We start from the raw sequence: 26675 nt of genomic DNA on the forward strand, positions 1-26675 counted from the left end.
CACAGAGCTACAAGTTTCTTGCTATATCTTTCACTTAAAAGAATGATCTGGGGGCTAGGGATTGAGCTCAGCGGCATAAGCGCCTGCCTTGCAAGCAGGCAGTCATGAGTTCGATCCCCGGTACCGATAAAAAGGAAAAAGACCAAAAAAAAAAAAAAAAAAGAACGATCTAGTAAGAGGCAGCGTGCATGATAGCTGAGCAAATGAGACCCAAGGCCAGCCGGCTGCAATGAATCCCAGCTGAGCCACTTTCCAGCTGTGTCACTCTGGGCAAGTTTCACAAAGCTTCTGTTCCTTGATTTTCTTATGTGGAAAAACATACTAATATCTACTTCATAATACTGGTTATTATTGACACTCAGATACACAGTGACTACTTCATAATACCTTTATGAGGATTCACTAAGTTAGTTAATACATGAAAACTTCGCAGTTACATTTTGGTTTTAAAATATAAGATCAGCTGTTTAAATATATTTATAATGCAAACAATTTATATTTGTTAATGCTTCTGCTGAATACAGACTTACTTATCCAGTAGTTAACTTTCTGCTTAAAGTATGAGTAGAAAAATACCTCATTAATTGGAAAGAAGACTATTTTGCTTCAGACCTTAGTAGACATACAAAGATAATCTGAGACACAGATATTACATATCCTTGTAGTCTTTCTGTATCTACCTGCTGTCATGTACCTATTTCTCTTGTTTTTAACTGTTATCTCCAAAGTAAATCACTCATTTTCTATTGTAAATTTTCCTGGAAGTTTTATACTAAATTTTGCACACTTTGTATATATACATGATACCTGTGCTACTGTACATAAGAAAGAAAAAGTAGAGAAGTAAAATTCATAGGTATGAGTGATTCAAAACTTGTAAATTTTTAATAGGTTGTAGGAGATACTAACTTCTGCAATAACAAGCAAAAATGTTCTGAACTGTTTTTAAAAAATAATTTGGTCACAGAAGAACATCTGTTTTCTTCTAGAAGCTTCTCAAAAACAACTGTTTTTCAATGTATGTTTCACTTTTTTGGATTTTTCAAATACTTCATTTGTTATTTTTATTTTAGGCAGATTGTCAAATCATTTACCATTTAAAAAAAATAACCTATTGTAGACTGAGTGTCCCTTTGCAAAATCTTGTATTGAAACCTAATCTCCAACATGATTATATTTGCAGGTAGGGTCTTTGGGATGTGATTAAGCAATGCGGGTGTAACCCTCATTAACAAGATTAGTGCCCTTATGAGGAGCTCCAGGGGGCTCTTCTGTTCTTTCTGCACACAAGGATATCGTCACACCATGACTATTCAAGAACCAGAAGTCAAGAACTCTCACCAGATATAGTCTGTTGGTGCTTTGATCTTAAAGACTTTCTAGCCTTCAACACTATGAGAAATAAATTTATTTTTCACAAGCTACCCAGTTTACTGGCGCTCACATAGATTGAAACAGACACACTTAATAATATCTAACACAATGAAAAATGAATTCTAATTTTTGTTAGAATGTAGTTGTCAGTCTCAGGTTGAGAACAAAGTAGATACAAGTTTCTTTTATTCAGCATCTCAACAGATTCAAATACTGAAAATATGAAAATTTAGTGCTACTTTATCACATAGAATCATTTGCTTACAATACTTTGATCAACTTTAATTGAACATATACATAGCTTATTATATTTATAATCAAGACTTTCCTATATTAATAATACTGTTAAAACTATGTTAAAATTAATTATAGTCCTAAGATTTCTTTTTTGAGGAAAACAAAACTTTCAAAAATTAAATCTGGACATACCTCTAACATTAATTGTGTAAACTCTTCATTACTGAGGAATGTAGGTTTCCAGTCCTGTCGAATTTCACTAGCATCTGACTGTGCAGTGATTTCTGTAAACAGATTGACACATTAGTAGTATACTCCAACCAGTGGGGGAATAAAAAATCCTGTAAGTTGCCTTCTCAGTTTCCACTCCTATTAGAGATAAGAATGACAAGGACTAATGTTTATTGGTTTACATAGCAGACCACATGTTACTTAATATGAGGAAAGACTTGGCCTCTTGGTGATATTGGAGTTTTTTTTTTTTTTTTTTTCTAAGGAGCTTCCACATTTGATAGTCTTTTATGGCTGATAAACCTGAGACTGCTTCCTAGGAGATACAATGACTTAAAAACTAATAAGAGGAAAAGAAAGTGCTCTAAAGGATATAACTGCATGTATATTTAAGTGTGTAGGATTAATAACCATATTACTAGGTTTTTGTTGGATAGTTGAACAGAACTGTTTGCAGTCTGGCTATCTGAATGTCCACTTTGTATGCTTTACTTTCGTAACTTGAACAACTATTTCTAAGAAGACAATATGTAATTTATCAACTTGTGATTTCTTACCGTTTATTGTTTTGAAACTATGTATTACTTCTACCCTTTTTCTGTTTTGTTATTTTCTCTTTAACTAAAATTTTAAAAAAGCAGGTTAAATCAGATGGTTATATCTAGTGAGAGATAAAGTACTGAGCCTGGAGGAAAGAAGCCAGTAAGGTGAGTCAATCTGCTTTCAACAGAGACAATCTTAGGCCGTTTTTCAAACAAAAGGACCCTCCCAATCTAAGGTACTTTTGTTTAATCAAGGAGATGAAATTAAGATTTTGGGCAAAGTGCCAAAGAGTGACTTTGCTTAGTGTCCCTTCCTGCTTGTTCTTACTGGTAAGGATGCTGGTCCCAAATTTGGAGATCTGGCCTGGGGAACACATTTTATCAGAATTATTACTATTTTATTTTGTTACACAATTCTTGGAGATCTGGTTTAAAAGAAAGTTATTTATAAATAATGCAGCCTAAACTATCTAGGTAACAAATATTTTTCCCATTTTTAAATGCAAACATATTATAACTCAGAATAAAAATCTATGATTTAGGCTATACTCTACATAACATACTTTACACAAAGGTAGTATTTTTAATATTTTTAATTGTCACTGAAAAACTTGCATAGTAAATGCCTATGCTATAACCTGAAGAATAAGTAAAAAGTCTAGCTACTGATTTGTGGAATATGCTCATGTTTTTCAAAATCGTATACACTTAGGAAAGTATCATACACGTAAGAAAAAAGAATTTAAATCAAGAAGTAAAGACTAATCATGTTCAATTAAACACAGGCCTATTTTAAGAGTGGTAAGTAAGAATTTCCTTTTAATTCAATATAAATTTTACTTTGTGAAAATTATGTATCTAATTTTGAAGAAAACACTAATACACTTAATGCAAAAATTAATGCTCTATTTTTAGTAGGAATTATATGCATTTTATTTCATTCATTCAACCATCATTTGTTCAACACCTACAGTGCGTAAGGCACTAATTTAGGGGAGTGTGCCTTCTAATATGAGGTGGTGAGGTTTTTGAAAATATTTCTAAAGGTAAAATGTAATGATAGAGGTGGCAACAAGAGATTTGACAAATGAAAATGAATTCAGTTTTTGATGTATTGATTTTGGGGGACTTTCGGGGGACAGGCAAAAGAAGTATCTAAAAATACAATGCTGAAAATTTTCTCTCTGAAAATAAAGCATTGGTAGTTTAATAGAGATACAACAGCTGAAGTCGTAGAATGAAATAACCAAGGGAAATAATATAGAGAGACCAAAAACACAAGAACAAGCCATCGAGAAAAGTCACATTTAGAGAATACATAAAGAAGGTAGTTTTATTTCAGAAGGGGAAGAAGTGATACAATTTCATGGAAAGCAACTCAATGGAGGATGAATCAAAATTTTCAGTTCCACAGTGATGAACATTAGGCTAAGCTATAATATAAAATCTTTTACTTTATTGGGGTGGGTAAAAAATATCATTTGTTAAAATGAAAAAAAAATTCAATGAGTGATAGAGCATAATCAATCTAGCAATATATGACCAAGTGAGCTAGAGAGAAACAAAGAGGCAGTTGTTACTATTTCTCCTCTGGAGAGGTTCTGCACTTCTATTTGCAACCAGAAAAGGAAATGTCCTTTTATGTATTTTTAAAATCCGGTATCTCTGTCACCAAAACACTTATTATTCTTTACATTTTCTTTCTCTCCCTAATTCCAAGGACTGAACTCAAGTCCTTGGGCATGTCAGGTAAGCACCCCACTACAGAGTTGTGCCTCTAGCTGCATTTACATTTTCATGACCCTCGACTTGGTCAAGGTGATTTTCTTCAAACAACAACTATTTTAAAAGTGTTTATTTTCTAAAAACAAACCTAAGTAAGGTTTTTAAATGACATAGAAAGTCCTTACATTATCTGGCTCTTTTCTTTCAAATACACCCTTAAATTTCCAACATAAACATTCTCCAAATACAAATGTCTCCGCATTTATACATGTTTTCTCTTCTGTGTGAAATGTTGTTTTCTTTAATCTAAAACGAAGACTGCTGAACTATTTTTAAGCCTTTCCTGACATATTCTTTTCTTTTATGTTCCTACTACAAGTTTAAAATTTATAAGCACTACCCACATGATAATCATTTGTACTGTAACTATTTGTTTGCATATTAGTCTGCCCTGCCTTGGGTTATGTAAGGGCTAAGCAGGTTATCCTGCATCGTAAGGATCTAGGATAAAGAAGGTAAAATGTCTGTTGAATGAAAGAATGTACCAAGAAATTATCTTTAAAAAGGCAAGTGGTTTCTCTTACTGTCTTAAAAAAAAGTCAAGGAAATACTCAATCCTTTGAATCTGTGACTAGATTCTAATTCATTACACATTAAGGGAGAGTTATCATTGAAAATATTACCTTTATGTTTTCGTAAAAAGTCAATGCTCTTCTGCAGAACAGTAGATTTGTCCATCTTTCTAGCATTTCCAGGAAGCATAGATCCCAGTTCTTTAATAAGAACATTAAATTGATCTCTACGTTTCTTTTCAGATTTGTTTCTAGATACCCTGATGAAAAAATTATATAAGCAGTTTTTAAACAACTCATATAATTACTCAAATCATTTGTTACAATGTTCATTTGGACATAACACTGTTCAGCTATAAATACACATAGTAATAAATATTTCCTAGGTCACCAACAATATCTGCAAATTTGGGCAATAATTTTTCATCTTAGCTTATCACAGGAGAAACTTTTATATATCAAGTATTTGAAGCATGTTTTTATGAAAATGCAAAAACAACCACACACACCCTGCAAATTTTATTTAATCTAATACTTACCAAGGCTTGGAAAGTCATAAGCTTATAAATACTAATATTTTATGAAATTATATGTAAGTGCAAATTAAAAATTACCAACTAAGAGAAAGCTACCTAACTTAAGCTTTAGGTCATTTAAAAAAACATCTAAGAGTGAAACTCTCTTTACCTCCAGGCTTCCTATACTCTTTTCTCTGGTACTTTTAGATCCAGTCTCCCAAAGTACAACCATTCTGTATCTGTCCCGCTCAAAGATAAGGACTCCAAAGTTTTCACCTAAGCATTCAGTTATAACATCTAAAAAATTATGAACATTCTAAATATATGTACTAAATGAATAATTGATACTATGTTAATTTGTAACCAGTAAACAAAATTTTTAAGACAAACCTGATTATTAATAAAGCAGTTAATCATTTTATAATTTAAACCAACTATCTGTTTTGTGCAGTCAGATTTTCTAATTGTTTTTATTTAATTTCATTTTATTTAAGTAAAGTATAATGCTTTTCCAAAAGGTCAGAGGATAAATGTATTTAATCTATAAACTGCATAATGACCACCTAAGTTCTTCTACTTTGCTAATATTACCTAAATTCTTACAGGAGACAGCTTTTTGAAATCACTAATTTTCTATTATTTAATTTACGTATTCTTCACGTATTTACTATTTTATATCTCATATAAACTACCTTTTTGCTTTGTCCTTGTCATCTTCTTCCACCAACCCATCAAAAATACTATTGTCATCTCTAAAAGAAAAAAATAAAATGGACAGAGTAAGAGTAGATTCACTAAGCAACAGCAACACTAGAGTGGCAGATAAATCCACTTAGCTGTAGTGTAGAATTTCTGTTAAGATAATGGACTGAATAATTCAAGTTCAGTAATTAGTAACTTGTTTTATAAAAAATTTTAGCTATATTTAACTATATTTTAAGACTTTCTACATATATGTATACTTGGCTATACATGTATGGAACTTGCTATGCTAAACAAGAATTTAACTAGCTTAAATATTTTTTCAAACTTTTGATAACAGTGAAAACCTCAGAAAGTCAATATATTTGCCAATGTATAAAATTATTCACTTAGAATTATTTTTAATAATTATAATAGCATAATTTAAATTTTTGGACACATTTGTAGTACCATAAACTATTCATTCACATCACAATCATATTAGCTTATACATCTGCATTTATTTACTGATATATTTGACAAATATTTATTAGTATTCAGGTACATGACTTCTAGATGTGGTTACAGAGCAGTAATCAAGACTCACATGTGCTCTCTTACAGCTTGGTTTTTCTAGTAGAAAAGAACAAACTTCAAAACAATGGGTTTTTTTAAGATGTTAAATTTAGTTACTGAGTGATTAGTTGAGTAATTAGGAAGGACGCATTGAAGGGGACTCTGAGGGGAGATCCAAGTGACAAAACAAGGTTAGCAATAGGATGACCTATGGTAAGAACACTGTATTAAATTACATTGAGAGCACCAGTAGATAACTTTTTAAGGGAAGGCACAGTGGTATTTGTTTCCAGTGGTTTATGAACCTTTACATGAGCTCACTATTCATTCCTGAAGCCACATCTTTCCATGGCTTACAAAGGCCAACAAACAGCCTATAAAGTGCCTAAGGGACTCACTCTTGATTTAACTACGCATCTTGTTTCATGGAGCTCTATCACTAGACTTTTGGGTTTCCACTATACCTCAATACTTGTGAAAAATTTTGTGTGACGGGCATTTTCTGTGAGGAGAAAGCCCATAACTTTTGTAATATTCAAAGACAGAAGGAATCCATATTAATAATCACTGCTTTACATTCAAACACACAGATGTCATCCTTAGGTATCATACTGCCTTATAATCACTCAGAGGCATAACATCAAAATGTCTAACCCTTCTAAAGCAGTGAAAAATATTTTCCTGAAGAGAGATTTCTCACAGATGTCACCTCCAGCTAGGGCATAGTCCAAATGAATGGTCATCATGAGGCAGGCCTCTCAAGGGCATTCTTTGCCTTCAGCTCTTATATTCTGGTAGAGGAGTGATGACAAACCTTTAGAGCTTTCAGTGATATAAACAGCCTGCTGTAGCACACATGCCATAGATTCACTACTACTGGTGGTAGAGTACATACATTCACTATGTAGCTCACAAAAAAGGAGAGCTACTTTCAGAAGAAAACAGCCAATTCTGTGTGCAACCATACCTGCAGAATTCTTAAAAATTTTTTTTCTATGGACAAATCACACAGTATAGGACATGTGAAAAGGAACAGTAACTTTAGTGTCAAACGAACCAACACCAGTTAAAATTCCAGCATATCCATTGACCAGCTATGAGACTTTAAACGTATTATTTAAGCTCCTTGTAAAATTTTATGGATACGAGGTTAGAAATACAAAAATATTTTGTGCTTCAACTGTCAGAGTAGGTGCTTCAAAAGTATTAACATATTTCATCAAATTTAAGACATAATCTTATTATTTTTGTACCCCAAAGAAAGAACAATGCTACCAATTAAATTACAAATTAGTGGTTTATACTCATCAAATTTTTAATATTAAAATTTTTAAAGTCTTAGAATCTAAGAAATCAAGTTCATCCTTTTCACAAGAGTGAGGTTCAAGCATCACAATTTAAATTCAATGTGTGATCCTAATTTTAGCTGTATCTTATCAGGTACAAATGGTAATAACTGAAGTGATGGGAGTTAGCACCAAGAGACACTAGAAGTGCCAAGGAAATGTCTACAGTTATTATTTATCATTTCACACCAAGCAGCTTTTGAACAAATGACTAAAAACTGTGGCTCAATATTCACTTACAATACAGACTATGTACTATTAACTTTGGCTCTTGAAAATTCTGATGCACCTTACTATTCCATGTTTGTTCAGTACAGAAATTGACTATAATAATAATTATGTTTAAGTAAAAAATCATGCCAATCTGATATGGACCATTATTCTAACAGTAAATGTCCAAATAGTTTTATACAATTAAAACACTTTTAAAGTCTCTAAAGAAACGTACCTGTCAACAATCGAGCTCATTTTACTACAGCTTATGGTAAACAGCATAACATATTACGTTTTCGTCTTGTGGTAGACATTTGTATTTCTCCTTGGGTGAAAAAAAAAACCATTATTTTTCTTAAAAATTTCTAGAGAGTTATCTTGAAAAATACTATATTGCTATCATAGAGACTTCAAAATGATGGACCATTACTTTAAAGCCCACCTTCGGGTAGGACACATTTGAGATTTTTAAACAGCCTTCTAAAAATGAGTAACATTCATAATTTATTTATACTAAATTATACTAAAATTAAAAAGATCATTCTTGATAGTATATATATTTGATTATGTAACTGTAAATAGGTTGTAATAAAACCACCTAATTGACAACATCTGTTAAAACTATTTTCTGCTAAATAGTATAGTATACAAGAATGAAAGACACCATCTCTGTACACAAAGATTCCCAATAAGCAAAGATATAACCTACAAACAATTATAATAACAGTATAAAAAGGTTATATATTATATTATGACAATATTGGGAAAGAACAATTAGGTGAACTCATGGGAATTAGGAGAAGAAAGTGAGGAAATGTCCAGGATGATGGTGAGTCTGCCAGGAAGTCACATTACAATCTACAGATCATCAGCTCCTCTGAGAACTCGTATGTGACAGACTGTGGGCTCCATCACAATTCTCCTGAACCAGAATCTGCATTTCCACAAGATCTCCATTTGATGTTAGAGTAAATAGTTCAAAGAATTCTAAGCCAAAAAGAATGAGAATCTGTAAAGGTGCAGGTCTTTACAAAATGAGACAGTATCTTATTTGGGAAACTAAAGAGGTTTAGTATTTTCCTTATAGAAATATTAGGCTTTACGATTTAAAGTTTTAATTACTAGAGCATAAAGTGAGAATAGGAGTGGTAGAGAGTAAACCAAGTTAAATGAAGAAGATGATCTTATTACCTTTATTCGTTGAAGTAATTAAAATCACAGCTTCCAAACAGAATCATGAGCCTGAACTTTGTCTCTCTAAATTGTACACAGCCTTTCTGAAAGTATAAGGCACATTTTACCTACAAAAGATTCTTATACTCTATAATCATGAGTTAAATGCTGAATAATCTCCTTGATTCTGATAAACATTCCAACAGTTTGATTCCATTTAAAATTTAGAAAATAATATTAATTACTATGTAACTCTAAGGTAGAAAGTGTTATAAGACCAGAAGATTAGAGACAAAGGAAAAGAGAATAACCTTCACAAGAGAAAGAATAAACTTGTTTATGCACTTATGGCTGCGGAAATGGCACTTCAAAGGACCAAGAAATTTTAAAATGATCAAATAAGTGAAAGGTAAGAACTCAAAGGACTAACACTATAAAAAATATTGTGACTTAAATGTCTGTTGTAACAGCAAGTAGAACACACAGCTACATAATTTTAGAATTACAAAATTTTAGAACTACCCCAAAATTTAAAGACTTAAGCATACTTTTCTGATCTAAAAGAAATATGATGATAACAAAAGGTAGTCCTATCATGGAAAAAACAAACAAACAAACAAACAGTACAAAGGTAACAGAGCCAGTTCAGGTGAATTAAAAAAGAACAAACTACCACAAAACACATTCCCCTCAAGCTTAAATTGAACCCCATCCCCACCCCTTGGCAAAGGATCGTGTGTTTCAAAGGGAGGTGAATGAGGTGCTCATCAGTGAAGCTCATCTATTGATGGATTTGTACCTGAATGTGTTAGGACGTGGGGCTGGTCAGAAAGGGGAGCCATGGGCCTGGGGGAAGAGTTACACGAAAGTTTGGGTCTCTTACTCAGGATCCTGCCTTCTCTCTCTCTGCTTCCTTGGCTGCCACAGGAGGAGTGACTTCCTTCTGGTTAGGTCCTTCTGCCATGCTGTTTCTGCCTTGATGCCAGCTGACTATGTACGGATGGAATCCTTCAAAACACATGATCCAAAATAAACCTTTCCTACTGTAAAAATTGTGGGTGTTGGCTATTTTGCCCCCGCAAAGACAAAATGACTAAGATACTCTGTTCCCAAAACTAGGTCTTATATTATACAGGAAAAGCCTTATTAACTATAAAAAGAGTAAATCCAAACGGTTTAAGAGATAGAGACTGATTCTTTATTAGGGTGGTTTGCTGTTAAACAACAGCTCAAAATACATTCTGGTCCATCTACAAGAACAACTTCAGAGTCTCTCTCACAGTCTAGCTCCAGATCTTTTATCTATTTTTCTGGTCAGTTGTCAGATGTACTTTACTTAAGGGAAAGGAAAAAGAAACGAAATACTGTAGATCAGACAGAGTATCCTCAGAGCAAACTTTTCTAATGGGTATCAAATTAACAAAACAATATAAATAAAAAAAGAATAGCTGAAAACCTTAGGAACTAGGAAGAACAAGGTACAGTCATACCTGCCCATGCTAGAGTCTAAGAATGATTCAATTTTAGGTGCCATGCCATGTCCTTACACAAGCTGAAGAGGAATCTCCATATATCTGCTACAGCAGAATAAAATCTATTATTAAATTTCTAAAACATACATTAATAGGTCAAAATGATATGCCATACTATGTCTCCAAAACAGTAAGTTGCAATTACTGAAATCCAAAGATCACCAATTATAAATGATCGAGTCATGACAAGGAATCAAAGGCACCTTTATGTTACCCACCTGAGCTCGAAGTCATTCAGTGCTTTGATTAACCAAGCAAGCATGCATTCCATCACTATATTATGAAAACAGAGGGCAATGATGGCATGAAACTTTTATCACCACCAGTTTAAAAACTAGCTTTACACCTGACATGGTACCACATGCCTGTAATCCAATCAACTCAGAAAAGTGAGACAAAAGAATGGCAAGTTTGAGGGCATCTTGGGCTCAAACTTGCAATCAGCCTTCAAATAATATTTTGAAAATGGCTGGGAACCCAGCCTCATGTGGAAGGGAGTATTTCCTGAGGAGCCCCGCAGAGCCAGCAGCTGGATAAAAATCAATCTTCCAAGGAGAAACTCATTGCATACAAGCTCCGGATATATGCTGCACTGTGTTATAAAACTATAGAGCTTGCTTCTATGGTCAGAGGTACAAACTAACAGTTACCACATTCTGTCAGATGGTAAGCTGTGCTTGATGCTATTTTTATTAATTATTTTTATTAATTAATTGATGCTATATTTATTAATTATACTATTTTTGCCAGAATGTTGTACATGTAATCAGTTTTTTTCCCCCATGTAACAACACTGATTGCTTGGAGTAACAACTTCCACAATAGTCCAGTAACAAAGGATGGAGCACTAAGTCAAACAGCAACTTTTCATCCTTAATAAATTTGAAAAGTAGGTTCTTGGGATAGACACAAAGACCCAAGAACCCCCTACACCTAAAAGACTTCTCTAGGGAACAGACATTTTCTTTTTTTTTTTTTTATTTAAGGAGAAAAAGAGAAAAAAAAGCAGAAAAAGGATACAAGTTATACAGAATTTTGGAAAAAAAATAAACAGGAAATCACTAGTTACTGGATTACACATTGTCATCTTAGAAATATTTGTTCGTTACAAAATTAAAGCATATAAAGTGGACATTCAAACAGTGAGATTGCAAACAGTTCTGTTCAATGATCCAACAAAATTCAGTAATATCATTGTCTATCTTATACACTTAAATATACATGCAGTTATATTGCTTAGAGCCCTTTCTTTTCCTCTCTTTTGTACAATGACTATTACACATTTTGGGTTTTATTACTCCCACGGCTCTTATTACATTTTTGGAAGAGAGTAAAACCAAATGTGACATAACAGAACAGAGTTGGTCAAATCAAAAGGGTGGACACAATAGATAATGTAAAAACATAATAAAAGGTGATCAACAATGGTTACCATAATGCCTCCCGCTATCTCAAATAGAATTACCTATATCATCAGTTATAATAAAATTGAACAAAACAGTAAAGAATGAAACCAACAAAACCAAAACATGGGAGACATTACAGGTCTTCAAAAGTAGATAATAGTCAACCAGAATGGGCATCATAATGAATCCCACTATCTTTACCACTGTTGCCTAAACTTTCAAACCTGGTACTATCAAGCAAAACAGAATAGAGGAACATCAGTCAAAACAAGATGGTGAGAGCAATACAGGGCTTCAAATCAAATTAATAGAAAATCAAAGTGGGTTACTATAATATATACTGCTATTTTTCATTTCTTTTCCCCTTAATTAGAAGGATAAAAATAAAAAAGTAAATAATAAAATGGAGATTGAGATAAAAGAGGACATAACAACAAAACAGTGCAGATCAAAACATAACCATTTAAGTAAAATAGTGTTTCACCACAAGATAATCCCAACATACAAGTAGTTACCATATTGTCTCTTTCCTTGAAATCTTTGAGTATAACTTCGTATACTGTAGCATCAAATATATCAAAACAATGTAAAACCATTCAAGAGAATGACAGTATTGCAGGGTATTTATAATCAACTAATAGAAAATGAACAATGGTTTCTGTATAATCTCCTTGTCTATAAAAGTTTTTGTTTATACTATCACATATAATAAAATCCAGTAAGATACAACATGTTAAGACCTATGGAGACAGAAGGACAAAAGCTTGATGGGACTTCAAAACAAGATGATATTAACTCAGCATTACCTATTATGATGTCGTTTTCTCCAAAATAGCTATTCCTATCATCCAATCTTCACTGCCTCATTTCTGTTGAGCTCTTTTTCTGTCATTAGTTGTCAGTTTGTCTTCATTTTGCTTTCTGCTCCATTCATTGTGGCCTCTCTGCCACTATTTCTGGAATCTGTGTATTTTTGAGAATATCCTGCAGTATTCTCTGTAGAGTTGAATTGGTGGTTGCATATTTCCCTAGTTCCTCTTTATCCTGCAAGCACCTTGCTTTTCCATCAATTTCCAGGGATAGTTGTGCAGGATAGATCAATCTTGGCTGGAGGTTATTATCTTTCAAAGTCTGAATTATTTCCCTCCATGCTTTTCGTGATTTGATGGTGTGTGCCGAGAAGTCTGTTGTAATTCTGATGGGTGTTCCCTTGTAAGTGATCTGTTTCTTGTCTCTGACGGCTTTTAATATTCTGTTCTTATATTGGATTTCTGGTATTTTGATTACTATATGCCTGGGCATAACTCTGTTTGGGTTGTAGGTGGCTGGGGTCCTGTATGCTTCATACATCTGAGTATCTTTACCTTTTGCTAAATTAGGAAAATTCTCCTGGATTATTTCTGTGAGTAGCTTTTGTAGTTCATTTGTTTGTGTCTCTACCTCCTTTTATGTGCTTAATTCTTAAGTTATAGATCCTCTTGTCATCTTCTAGTCTTTGTATTATTGTTGTTTGTTTCTTTGTTATTTTTAAGAAGTTTTTCATTTCATGCTCCCATATTACAAATCTGCCGTCCAGTTCAGATAATCTATCCTTAGTTTCTTTCAAGCTGTTAGGCCAGTTTTCAATAGTTTTTAGTTTCCTGGTAATCTCTTTGAACTTGCTTCACGTATTCTACGTTTTCTCTATTTTCTCCATCAAACAATTCTCCCCCTTTTTTCTGTTCTTCCATTCTACCATCTGTTTTTTCTTGGGTGGTGCTTAGCATTTCTCTAACTATTCTGGTTATGTCTAGCTTCAGGTCATTAATAACTTCATTCCTGAACTCGTCTATGAGGCTCTGGAGACAGCACTTTATGTCTATTGGTGCCTTGTCTGCTATTGCCTGTTTCTCAGAATTGGGGGCCGAGGAGCCTTTCTTGTTGCTCCCTCTTCCCATATTCTTTGTTCCTTCTATACAAGCGTATATAGGAGGCCCAGGTTTCTTCCCTGTTGGCCACAGTCTGTTTGACTTGCACCGGCTAGGTGTTCCCGCCTACCGCAGCACACAAGGGAGTTATGGACAGGGCAGCCTCTGCAGGGTCCGCCCCTCCAGGTCAACCTACCAAAGGCTTCACCGCTAGGGTGCACCTTCAGGCGCTGGGACCTGGGTTGTGCTAGCCTACTGGGTCTCAGCCAGCAGCATCACATAGGCTAGGCACTGCTCACCAATCCCACTTGAGAGGGGGATATGTGACTGAAGTCACAGCACCCTGTTCCGGCAAGTCTGCCCGGTCCCAGAATGTCCTCTTTTGGAGCCTCCTAGATCGTGGAAGATTCCCAGTTTTCCTCACTCACCGTAGGCCCACCCATCCCGCTCTCAAGTCCATTCATAGGTTCCCGTTCTCAGAGCTTTCGTGCGTCTCTCTCCCTGCCTAGCCCATTCAGACGCTGCAGCGGTGGCACAAAACCCAAATCGCGGCTTCCAATGGCGCAGGCTCCAGCTTCCACACTGAGGCGTTATCTGTCCCTGTTATAGCACCAGGATTGCATTCCCAATTGGTTTCTCTAGGCCCAGTTTGTGCTTGGGTCAGCAGGGTATATCTCCTTTCTTAGGATTCCTCATTCCACACCATTTCTGGATTCTAAGCTGGGTCTCTCAGAGAGCCTCTGTAGCTGCTGCTATCTGTCCGCCATGTTCTCCCTTGCTTCCTGCAGGACCAAGCTTCAGGGTTCCATCTTGCCACACTTTGGCCTTCTTCATCTTTTGATGAGTATATAGGACAATAAATTCTTGGCTTTCCATTGTTTCTTCCGAAGTTATGAACCAGTCAGATCCACAAAATCATCAAGTATTTATACTACCTCATATCACTGCACCACATCCACTTTCGAACTTCTCCTGCCAAAGATCGTGACATCATCAACCTGAGCGAGCGGAACAGACATTTTCTAGGGAAGCATCAGTAATTGTGATAAAGCTTCTATCAAAAGAAATTCACAAGCACCAACAGAAAATAAAACAAATTAAAAATCAGAAAATGAAAGGACACAGAAGCAAAATACAACTGCAGGCCTCTGGCCCACTCAGAGGTCCAGAGCACAATGAGAGAGAAGAAATCAGAAGCTACACACTAGAACTTATTTAAATGATAACAGCAGAAAAGACAAAAAAAATGAATGTGGTTATAATGAAACTAATGTCTTAGGTAAAAAACCAAAAATTATGATTGAAATGAAAAGCACACCCCATACATCCAGAGTAAACACAGATAAAATACAGCTTAGGAAAACAATGAAAGCCATGAACGCCCAGCACAGGAAAGAAATGGAGGCCATGAAACAGATATCGAGGAAATTATAAGTTGCATTAAAGTATACACTATGAACTGAATGAAAGTGAAGACAGGATATCCAATCTAGAAGACAAGAATGAAAGTGTGACAATGAAAAGAAAGGAACCTTAAAAATAGCAAAAGACCATGAAAAATCAATTCAACAGTTGCAAGACGAAGCAAAGAGAAACAATGAAAGATTGATCAGAGTCAATGTGAAAGCAGCAGATAGTACAAATGCTACAAGAAAACCTCTTTATAAAACTAACGGCAGAAACCTTTCCAAACATGGAAAAAGAGCTGACATACAAATAGACACCAGAACTCTAAGGAGCCATGATCAAACTAAATCTACACCAAGGCATATATAATAATCAAGATTCCAGAAATTCAGCCCAAGAATAGAATATTAAAAGAAGTTGGAGAAACTATGCCTTCCCATGAAGTAAGTGCCACCATACTGATGGGTAAGAGCCTCAGTGAAAAGGAAAACTATGCCTTCCCGTCAACCAGCTGGTGCATGGGCTGATAAACCTAGAGCACCTCACCCCTACCCCACTGATTTGGAGGACTTGAGGTGAGATGACAGCAACTGAGGGGAAGGGAATAACTTGATGCTTGTACTGTTTGGTTGACTCTGTAGACCTGGAGCTGGTGATCTGGGCATCTACTTGGAGGATGGCAGTGTGCACTGTGTCAACTGTGGGGAATATTTGCGTGTCTTGTTTCTGAAATCCAGTGTTTTATTCCATTTTATTATTTTGTTTTACTCTTGCATCTGATAACCTGAACAACTGTTTTGAAGATAACAATGTGCAGTATTGTTCTCATTGTTTTGTTTTGTTTCAATTTACTGTTTTGTATTATTCAATGTTTTGTTTTGATGGCTTTTGCTATGTCTGATGGTATAGAAAACTACTGTGAAGATAGCAAGGCATATGATGATAACCACTGCTGACATCCTATTGTCCTGTTTTAAATTTCTGTACCACTTTCAATGTGTTTTGATTGGCTTTATTGTTTTGTTTTGTTGGGTTTTGTTCTCTTTAAAATAAAATAAAAGAATTAAAAGGAGTTGGAAAAAAGAAACAAATCACCTATAAATGAAAATTCATTACAATCGCAGTAGACTTCTGAACATAAATCCTCAAATCAAGAAGAGCTTAGAGTGAAGTATTTCAAGCCCTAAAAGAAAACAACATCCAGCTCAAACTGACATACCCTGCAAAACTACCTTTCACAATTATTGGAGAAATAAAATACTTCCATTACAAAGAACAACTAACTGAAGACATTCATGACCACCAAATCAGCTCTCCAAAAAGCTCTGTAATATATTTTAGAAAGAGATAAAGAAGAATACAATTCCAAGAATACGAACATAAAGAAGCTAGTGGGCAGGGCAAGCAATTTAAGAGGTGAAAAACATGGAACCAACAACAGGAAAATAATATGAGAAGGATAAGCCAATATATATCAGTTATAACTATCATTGTAAATGGTCTTAATTCAAAAATCCAAAAGAAACAGACTGGCAGAATGGATTGAGAATAGAGATTGAATAATATGCTGCATGCAAGAAATACACTTAACCCATAGACTGAAAGTTAAAGGATGAAAAATATTACTCCATGCCACAGAACCCAGAAAAAAGAGGTAGCTATTCTATTTGTAGACAATATGAACTTCAAGCTACGATTGGTCCAAATAGACAAAAAATTCACTACATACTTATTAAGGGAAAATTCTAAGAAGAGACAACAATTATATAGATACACCAAATATAAGTGTACTCAACTAATAAAACAAATATTACAGGAGATGAAAAATAAAATAAGCACTTAACACAATTATACTGGGAGACCTTAGTACAACATTGTCACAAACAGACACATCAACGAGACCAAAAAAAAAAAAAAAAAGAGTATCAGAGTTAACCAAACCTCTGAACAAATGGAATTAGTAGATGACTACAGAGTGTTTTACCCTATAGAATCAGAATACACATTATTCAAGGGTGTTCTTGGACATTCTTCTCTAAAACAGACAATGTACTATCCACAGAAAATGCTTAAGTAAATGCAAAGGAACTAAAATTATCTCTTGGGTATCATCTGACCATAGTGCAATAAAGCTGGAATCAATGGCAAAAGACACCACAAAAATTATGGCAACACCAGGAAATTAACACCTTCCTGAACAACCATTGGGTCACAGGTGAAAATGAAGAAGAAATTAAATAGTATCATCAGTTAATTGATAATGCTGATAAAAATATACTAGAACTTAGAGGACACAATACAAACAGAGTAATTTTTAGCAGTGAATTCTCATCTCAGAAAAACAGCTCGAATAAACAACCTGATTAGAACCTCAAACTTCTAGAAAACGAACAAATGAAACCCAAAACTCCTACAAGGGAGGAAATTATAAACATAGAAGAAATTAATCTAACCTTGTATTAAGTGTGAAAGTATAAACAAGTTTTCTACAGAAAATGAGATAATATAGTAGCCATGTTTGTTTTCTGTTATTTGGTTCTGAATGTCCTATAATACTCTCATTCTCTTGAATGTTCTTATACTATTATGCTATGTTTGATACTATTGTATATTAAATTATACTCAACTATTTCAAAGAAAGAAACATTGTGGTAGTTACTATTAATTACAGGTGGTCTTCTGGTGAAATACTGTGTTGCTTACATTGTTCTGTTCTGATCTGCTTTGTTATGTCCTGTTTTGTCTTAATCTCTTTAAAATAAAAAAAAGAAATTAATCCAACAGAGACTAAGTAAACAATACAAAGAAACAATGAATTGAAGAGTTGGTTTGTTGAAAGATTAAATAAGATCAATAAACCCTTAGCCAAACTTATGGGGCGGGACTCAAATTCAGACAATTAGGAATGAAAAGGGTAAAATCACAAAGAATCCTGTGGTAATACAGATGATCATTAATAGCTACTTCAAGAACCCATGCTCTCTTAATATGGAGACATGTAGATTTACTAACTAAACTTATTTGCATAGGTAGGTATAAAGTCAGCACTTAAAAATCAGTCATATTCCTGTACAAAAGCAACAAGCTCACAGTGGGTGAAATTAGAGAAACCACATCATTTACAATAGCACTGAAAAATATGAAATATTTAGGAATCAATCTAACAAACGCAGTAAAAAAATCTATACATTGAAAATGTACTCTGAAAAAGGAGATGGAAGAGGATATCAGAAAATGGAAAGACATCCCTCACTCATGGGTAGGAAGAACCAACATAGTAAAAATGGGCCTATTCCCAATACTGTTATACAGACTTAATATCTTAGAATCAGAAGTGACCTAGCAATTCTGAGCAACAAAGGCAAGTCACAGTACATGACATTCTCTGACCTGAAATTATATTATAAAGCTACTGTGATAAAATCAACTTCGTATTGGCAAAGAAAAACAGACCAAAGGATCTGTGGAATGGAATTGAAGATGCAGACAGAACTCCAAATACCCTCAGCCATCTCATCTTTGACAAAGGAATCAAACATGTTCACTGAAAGAAAGTCTCTTTAACAGTGCTAGAAAAATTGGCCAAAGACTAAAGCTAGACCCATGTCTCTCACCATGCAGTAAACTAAAGTCAAAATGGATTCAAGAGCTAAGTATTACAACAGAAACACTAAAAATTACCCACAGCGTGAAAGCATAACCCAGAGTGGGAAAATGTTTTAGCCATCTGTTCCTCAAAGGACTAATACCTATGCCATATAAAGAAGTGAAAAAAACCAGTCCTACAAAATTGAAAGACCCAATCTAATGAGCATCTGTGTAACTAAGGAGGAAGACATACAAACAGAAAATAAATCTATGAAAAAAATGTTCAACATCACTGGTCACTCAAGAGATGGAAAATACAAATATGCTGAAATTCCATCTCATTCCAGAAAGAATGGTTATTATCAAGAAATCAACCAATAACAAATGCCAGAAGAGCTGTACAAAAAAAAGAACCCTTCTCCTCTGTTTGGAGAATAGACTGGTGCAACCACTGTGGAATTCAGTGTGGAGGTTTCTCAAAAATCTAGGATTAGAGGTCACAATTGATCCAGCTATTCCCCTTCTTGGTATTTTTCCAAAAGAATTAAAATATCATACCACAGCAATGTATGTACACACACCTATGTTTATAGCACTGTTTTTAATAGCTATATCTTCGAGACAAGCCAAGTGCCTATCAACTGAAGATTGGGTAAGATGTGGGTTTTTTATACAATGGAGTACTACTCAGCCACAAAGGATAGGTAAATGTATATACTTTGAGACCATACTCCCAAGTGAAATAAATTGGACACTTGTGTATAAATATCACATTGTTTTTCTGATGTGAGAAATCAAAAGTATAAATAAGACAAATGTTTACATCAGATATTGTGAAATAAGAAAAAATTATTGAAAAGAAAGGGAACTATGGAGGCAGAGAGGGAAAGGAAGGATGAGAAAAGAGGCTGAAGGGAGGGGATTGGGGAAAAAAAGAGAAATCAAAATATATCATATTCAGTTACAAATTCCCTATGATTCATACGATCTGTATGATTGCCATGGATATTTAAACAATATCAATAAACAATCAAATCGAAAAAAGTATAAAGATCAAGCAACTGGGAATGTAGATTTTGGTAAAGCACTGACTTGACATGTGCAAGGTATTAGGTTTAATCCCAAATACTGCTGCAGGGGGAGCGACTAGCTTTAAGAAACATTTACCAAAGGGATAGATAGTAGCAAATAAGAAATGTCATAGATGGTCAAATACAACAACAGAAATGCTTTTAATTTAGCATACAATGTTACACATAACTAGGAAATATCACTGTTTGGCAGTGCATCTTTAGGCAAGAGCAACTATAATCCTGTAATAAAAAAGAAACTATTATTAATGTTATACTTCTTGTCTTCTGAATCCCATTTAATGCCATCTTCAAAGTCTTCCCACTTCTACAGCATTTTCTCCTTTTTAAATTACTTTGATCAACACATCTTAGTATTCTTTATTTTAAAAATAAAACAAATTTTTTTAAAAAAGCCTCAGGGCTGGGGATTTAGCTCAGTACTGTAAGTGCCTGCCTTGCAAGTGAGAGGTCGTGAGTTCGATCCCCCTTACCGATTTTTTTTAAAAAAGCCTCTCTAGACCTACCAAACCCCTCCTCAGCTACTGCCCTACTTTTTTCTCTGCCCAGAAAACTCTTTTCAGAGTTGTGTATAGTTGCTATTTCAATGTTTTACTTCTAATCTCCTTTTTAAAAGGAGTCAGTGGTTATTTTCATCTATGTAGGCATGTAAAAGGTTTTAAGAGTCCAGTTTTATAAGACTTACTAAAAAATCAGAACTCCTTTGTTCTCTAACCCCATTTCTCACTTTCAATCATCTTTAATTTGTTTCTTCTGGTATTTAACCCCTTAGCTGTAGTACCCTTTGTTACTTTTTGATTCATTTAAGTCATTCATTCAGTTCCAGGTAAGGTGCCTGGACAGTTCCAGTTCTTTCAAGTTTTTTTTAATGTAATACAAAAAGTCTCTTCTTTGCCTTTAAAAAATTACGTATCTTGTTTTTTAACTATCATTTACTGAATTCCATTAAGAGAATAAAAATTTGACTGTTTTTATCACTTCATCCTCTTTATATATGTACACTTTCCCAATTTCCCAATACTGTGTTTTCATGTTGTTATAATGAGTTAACATTATGATTGGAAAAAAATTCACAGTTGAACCATAAAAGTATACAATACATACAACATTTACTTTTCCTTTCTAAGCAGTATTTCCTAGAGTTAATGTTTTTTTTTTCACTGTTTAGTTTTGTGTATATATATTACCAATTTAGCTACAAACTTTTCCCTATCTAAATCTCTCTGTATCTTTGAACACATTACATAGAGTACGAATTTCACCTTCTTAAAACTACTTCTCTTGGAATCTTGTAAGCTGTTGCGATAGAGTCTGGGTGTTACTGACTACAGCTCGTGACCTGCAGCTATCTGCCATCTTAGGATCATCATTATCCAGACAAGCCCCTAGGTCTCTAGTTAAGACACATTCCCTGAGTCTTGTCTCTCATGGCTTCAGCTTTTTTAGTTTAGCTCTTATGTTTGTTGAGTAATTTCTCAAATATGACAAGGGGGACATGGCAGATACTTCTTTTTTTTTTTTTTAAGATCTCACAAGTCTGAAATTGTCACTGATATCTTTAATCTTTAGATTTTGACCTACAAGAAATGTCAAAATTTGAGGCCAGCCTAAGCAACTTAGCAAAATCCTGTATCAAAATGGAAAAGAAAAAGGACTAGGGGCACAGCTCAGTGGTAAAGTGCTTGCCTAGCTTGTGCAAGGCCCTGGTTCAGTCCCTAGCACCACCCACTCACAATCACATTCAACCAGTCTCTATCCTTAGGTAAGAGTAGCTGATTACAATGCATTGGGTTGCAAATAATTTTTTCCTTCAGAATTCTGAAGGCTGCATGGTTTTCACATTTCCAATATGGTGTCAAAAGTCCAAAGCCCTTCTGATGACGCATTCTTTGATATAACTTACCAGTTCTGTCACCCTAGATGCTACACTTTGTTCTAAAACAGTGATGTGTCCTGTTTTAAGATTTGTTTTTATATATGTATTGATCACTTAATAAACTCTAACTGGGAACTCGTATCTTCTTATTCTGGAGTTTTCTTAAATTATTTCCTATTTTTTGTTTCTTGCTTTTACTTCTGCTATTATCTTTATAGAATTATTATTGGTATTTGAATGCAGTCTTACAGTTCCTCTTATTTTCTTAGTTTCTTGCTCCCTGTTTTGTGTTTTTGCTTTACTTTTGAAATACCATTTTTTAACCCATTCACTCAGTTTCCATTTCCAGCTTTACTTCTGTCTGTCTTTCATGTGTCATAGATGTAGCACCTCCCCTTTTTCACTTTTCTGAAGCCATTACATGATAGGTTTGCATTTAATTTCTACCTATTAGGTCTCCATTTCCCTTAATTTGGTTTTTTTTCTTTCAGTTTGATCATCTCTCATAGAGGATGTTTTCCTCAAATATTTAGTGATCTCTAGCCTCAGACTTGTATTTAAGGAGGAAATATCGAAAAGATTATTACAGAAGCTCTGTGACTGTGGTGACTAATGGTGAACATGTAACTAATGGTAACCCAACTGAACTGAACCAACATGGTTCTAAGTTTGGACCGTCTATCTGAGGACTGCTGCCAACAACGTAAAGAGGAGAACTGGAGGGGAAGATGCTGTGCTATTGATTCTCCAGGAGAAGCCTGTCACACTGGTTTTCCTGATATGAATTCTGTTATCACTGGATCCTTGCTGTTGCTGACATGGCTTTGGTTCTGTTTGGGGAAGTTCTGGTCCTTATCTTGGGTATTGCTTCCTGGCTCCACTGCAAATCCTCCATCTGCTGGCACAGATCCTTCACCCAGCTGGCACAAACTTTCTAGCTTCCACCACTGACCTTTGGGCCTTGCCAGTGCAGATCCTTGATACAGACTTCATGAGACATTGTCATGGACTCTAGGCCTCCAGTTGCACTTGTGGAGGGATATCGTTATGGGTTCTAGTTCTTCAGCTGCACTTGTGCTGGATATTGCCATGGGATCCAAGCCTTTAGCTGGATTCACTGGGTTTCTATAGAGTATGGACAGATCGCCCACATTCTTATATTTGTTCTTTGGGTAAATATTATAAAATAATCTTATAAATTATGTGTTCTGTATTAAATATTTTCCCTTGTAAACTCTAACTACAACAGTGACAAAGTATGCTGACTGAGAACTTTACTGCCATGGTACAGGTTGGAATACTTCTTTAAAGGATTTTTCTTTTTCTTTTTTTTCCTAGCACCCATGACAGTGTTAATTTTTTTTTTTCGTGTTTTTTTTTTTTTTTTTTTTTATCGGAACCAGGGATCGAACTCACGACTGCCTGCTTGGAAGGCAGGTGCTTATGCCGCTGAGCTAAATCCCCAGCCCCTTAAAGGATTTTTCAACATAATTATGTTCAGATCTTTTCTGTTAGGCTAATTATAATCTATAGAAAATTTTTTCACCTCCTCACCTGAAAAGCTTAAAAACCAAATAGCCTGGGTTCTTAATCCTGTATTCTCACTAGTTTACCCTCATTCATCATCAGCTTTATTTGTGGTTATCTTAATCTTCTCTAAGAGTAAATTCTCCAGACTTCTGCTAAGATACCAAAGTAAGCAATTGATGTCAAAGTTAGGGTTTCAAAGTTAGGAAAAAGAGTCACCTCTTAAATAAATTTGTAAGGAGTCATTCTGTTTTAGTGCCACCATTACTCAATTTCAGAAGCAGAGTGCTTCCCATTCATGAAATTTTAGAGGTACCAAGAAGTACCAAGAAGTTTCTCAGTTTTCCCAAAACTGGCTCAAGATTCTAGGAAAGAAAGTTACATTTCCTTTTGCTCTTCAGTTTTCAAAATTTTATTATTATGGTTTCTGCTCCCATTCTCCTTGTCTCTGTGAGGTTACATCATTTGCAAACTCCTTTTACTTATAGTCAAATGCTTTAATGGTGTTTTAAAAAATAGATGAAATTTAGTTGTATTGTTTGCTGTATCTAACTACAAGTGCCTCACTCTTCATCGGTCTTAATTAGATTTTGATTCCTATCACTTCACTGAGAATTTTTACTGTTAATAATAGAAAACGCTCATGCTGCCATATCTAATGGCTACTCTGTTTTTGAGCTCTTGGTAGATGTGATATAGCTGATCGCTACTATTTGTTAAATATAATCTCTCTTGGTTCCTGTGACAGAACATTTTCCTGCTTTTCCACGCACCATACTGGCTGCTGTTCCATCTATTATTAATACTGGCAAGTGAAAGAGCTATGCTCAATTTCTGTATACACACTTCTGAGACAATTTAATCCAGAAATTTGACTGAGTACTTCTGTTACATCAGTGGTGCTCAACTACATGATCTTAGAACAGATTTACTACTGCACTCATATATCCACAATATCTTTTAGACATTTTTACAGGTTTTAAAGGTATTCTGAGTATAACAGCCATTTAAGAATATGAATATCCAGGTGGACTCATAAAGGAATTAACTGTGGACTTTAGGCCTTTAGCTGCACCAGTGTGGACCCTGCTGTGGCTTCCAGGCCCTCAGCTGGATGCTTCAAGTCTTTAGCATACCAACAGATCTCTTGCATTCTTCTACTTCTGACGTTAGTATGCGCTAATATACTTACTCCATTATTTACTATATTCCAGCCACTCTACTCTCTGTCCTGATGTATACCATGATCACTCTGGTTCTCTTGCTGGGAAACATGGTAGACTGCAAATAACAGACTTATTCTTTTGTCAGATCTGCACATGTCTAGAACTTTCTTCACACTTTACTCTCAAATACAATGACTCTTTTTCAGTGAGCCTTCACTGATTACCTAATGAAAGCAGTCACCGGCTCCACCACATTATCCCTTTAAATTCCCCATGCAGTACTAATCACAAGTTCCTCATTTGTTTACTATTTGCCTTCCTCAAAAACAAAACCCTGAGAGCAGGGTTGGCTTCTGTGTTATTCACCACTGTATAATGACTATCTGAAGTTGTATCTGGACCTAACTGTTGCACAATAAATGTTTTGGGATAAATTACCACAAAAGAGAAAATTTTTAAATAAAACATTCCTCAAATTAGTGTATCAAAATAATTCGTAGGTTGTTTTGTATAATATTTTGGAAAAATATCATTCTATGGTGCCCTTTAAGATACACCTAGCTTTACCTTTTGTTCTTTCAGGTCTTCTGAACTGATTTTTCAGAATAATGTAAGTTCAAGAGCTTCTTCTATATGACCAACCATCAATCTCAGAACAGAAGTCTGTTTAAACAAGAAAAATAATGTTAGATTTATCCAACTTACATACAATTTTACTATTAAAAAGATTTAAGTAATTTTTAAATAAAATTTAGGGATGTGTTACAAAACCACCTAACAAATTATAAATCCTATAAACTGTTTCTGAGAGAAAATGAAATAACTTTAAAATCATGAATAAACAAAATCATTGAATCCTAGTACAGAATTTAAAAGATAAAAATAGGGTTGGAATTTAGCTTAGTAGGCACAAGTGCCTGCCTGGCAAGCACAAAGTTGGGGGTTCAATCCCCAGGACCAAAAAAGACAAAAACATAAAAAATAACCACAAAAATGTTAATAAATACATGATATAAATGGATGCAATTTGTGACATCAATAACATAAAATAGGGGGAAGAGTAGAAGCAGAGTTTTCATATGCAATCGAAGGTATCTGCTTAAAATACACTGGTACAAGGTATTGCTATATAAGACCCATATTAACCACAAAGAAAATATTTATGAGGGTATATAAAAGAAGGAAAGAATAATACCAATAAACAAAAAATGTAAAGGAAGACAGGAAAAGAGCAACAAGAGAACAACAAGACAGAAAACAGCGCACTCCCTTTCAGCAACTAATTCAAATGTTAAGTGGATTAAACTCCTGAATCAAAAGATACTGAATGACTGACTGGATTTTTTAAAATTCCAGCTATAATCTACCTATCAGGGACTCACTTTAGGCTGAAAGTAAAAGAGCAGAAAAAGATATTCCACATCAATGGCTAACCAAAGAAAGCATGAAAGGTATACTTATATTGGATAAGTCAAAACTTGTCACAAGAGACTAAGTAGAATATTATATATACAATTCATTTGAAAGGTACAATTGTAACCATATATACATTAAAGGTCAGCGCACACCCACACGTAAGAAGCAAATGTCAACAGACCTAAAGAAACAACTATACAATAGGCAATTTCAACACCCCATCTTTCAACAATGTACAGATGGCAGAAAATTAATCAACATTACAGACCAAATAAACCTAGCAGATATACACAGAACATACTATCCAACAGCAGCATGATGCATATTCTTTTTAAGTACACAGAGAACATAATCTATGACAGATTATATGTTAGTTCACAAAAAAGTTTTAAGAAGTTTGTAAAATGACTTAAATCATACCAAGTATTGTGACTGCAATGGAATGAAAATAGCAACTAAGATAGAAGGAAAAGTGGAAAACTCATGCAATTAAACACTTGAAATTAAACAATGCTCTTCAATAACCAAAGGGTCAAGGGAAAAATCAAAGAAAAATTAAGAAAGTATTTTG

At 34.5% G+C, this 26675-nt stretch overlaps 1 protein-coding gene across 11 annotated transcripts in view; it reads right to left on the reverse strand.

The window, feature by feature from the left end:
* Clock (clock circadian regulator) overlaps positions 1-26675 on the reverse strand; it is a 127947-nt gene that overhangs the window by 46720 nt on the left and 54552 nt on the right. For 8 of the 11 annotated variants that reach the window (XM_063240685.1, XM_013154408.2, XM_003471671.4 and 5 more), the window contains 5 exons: positions 25256-25351; positions 8251-8340; positions 5892-5951; positions 4793-4941; positions 1804-1895 (listed from right to left, as the gene is read on the reverse strand). In XM_063240685.1, the coding sequence (XP_063096755.1) occupies positions 1804-1895; positions 4793-4941; positions 5892-5951; positions 8251-8297 (348 nt within the window). In that variant the 5' untranslated portion in view covers positions 8298-8340; positions 25256-25351. Of the gene's footprint in view, positions 1-1803; positions 1896-4792; positions 4942-5891; positions 5952-8250; positions 8341-9206; positions 9293-10071; positions 10197-25255; positions 25352-26675 lie in introns of all 11 variants that reach the window. The other 3 variants (XM_013154404.2, XM_063240684.1, XM_063240682.1) reach the window with 2 other exon arrangements.

This window comes from Cavia porcellus, unplaced genomic scaffold, assembly GCF_034190915.1.
Source record: "Cavia porcellus strain 051 isolate PalLab524CR breed Dunkin Hartley unplaced genomic scaffold, mCavPor4.1 scaffold_30, whole genome shotgun sequence".
NCBI classification, from domain to species: Eukaryota; Metazoa; Chordata; class Mammalia; order Rodentia; family Caviidae; genus Cavia; species Cavia porcellus.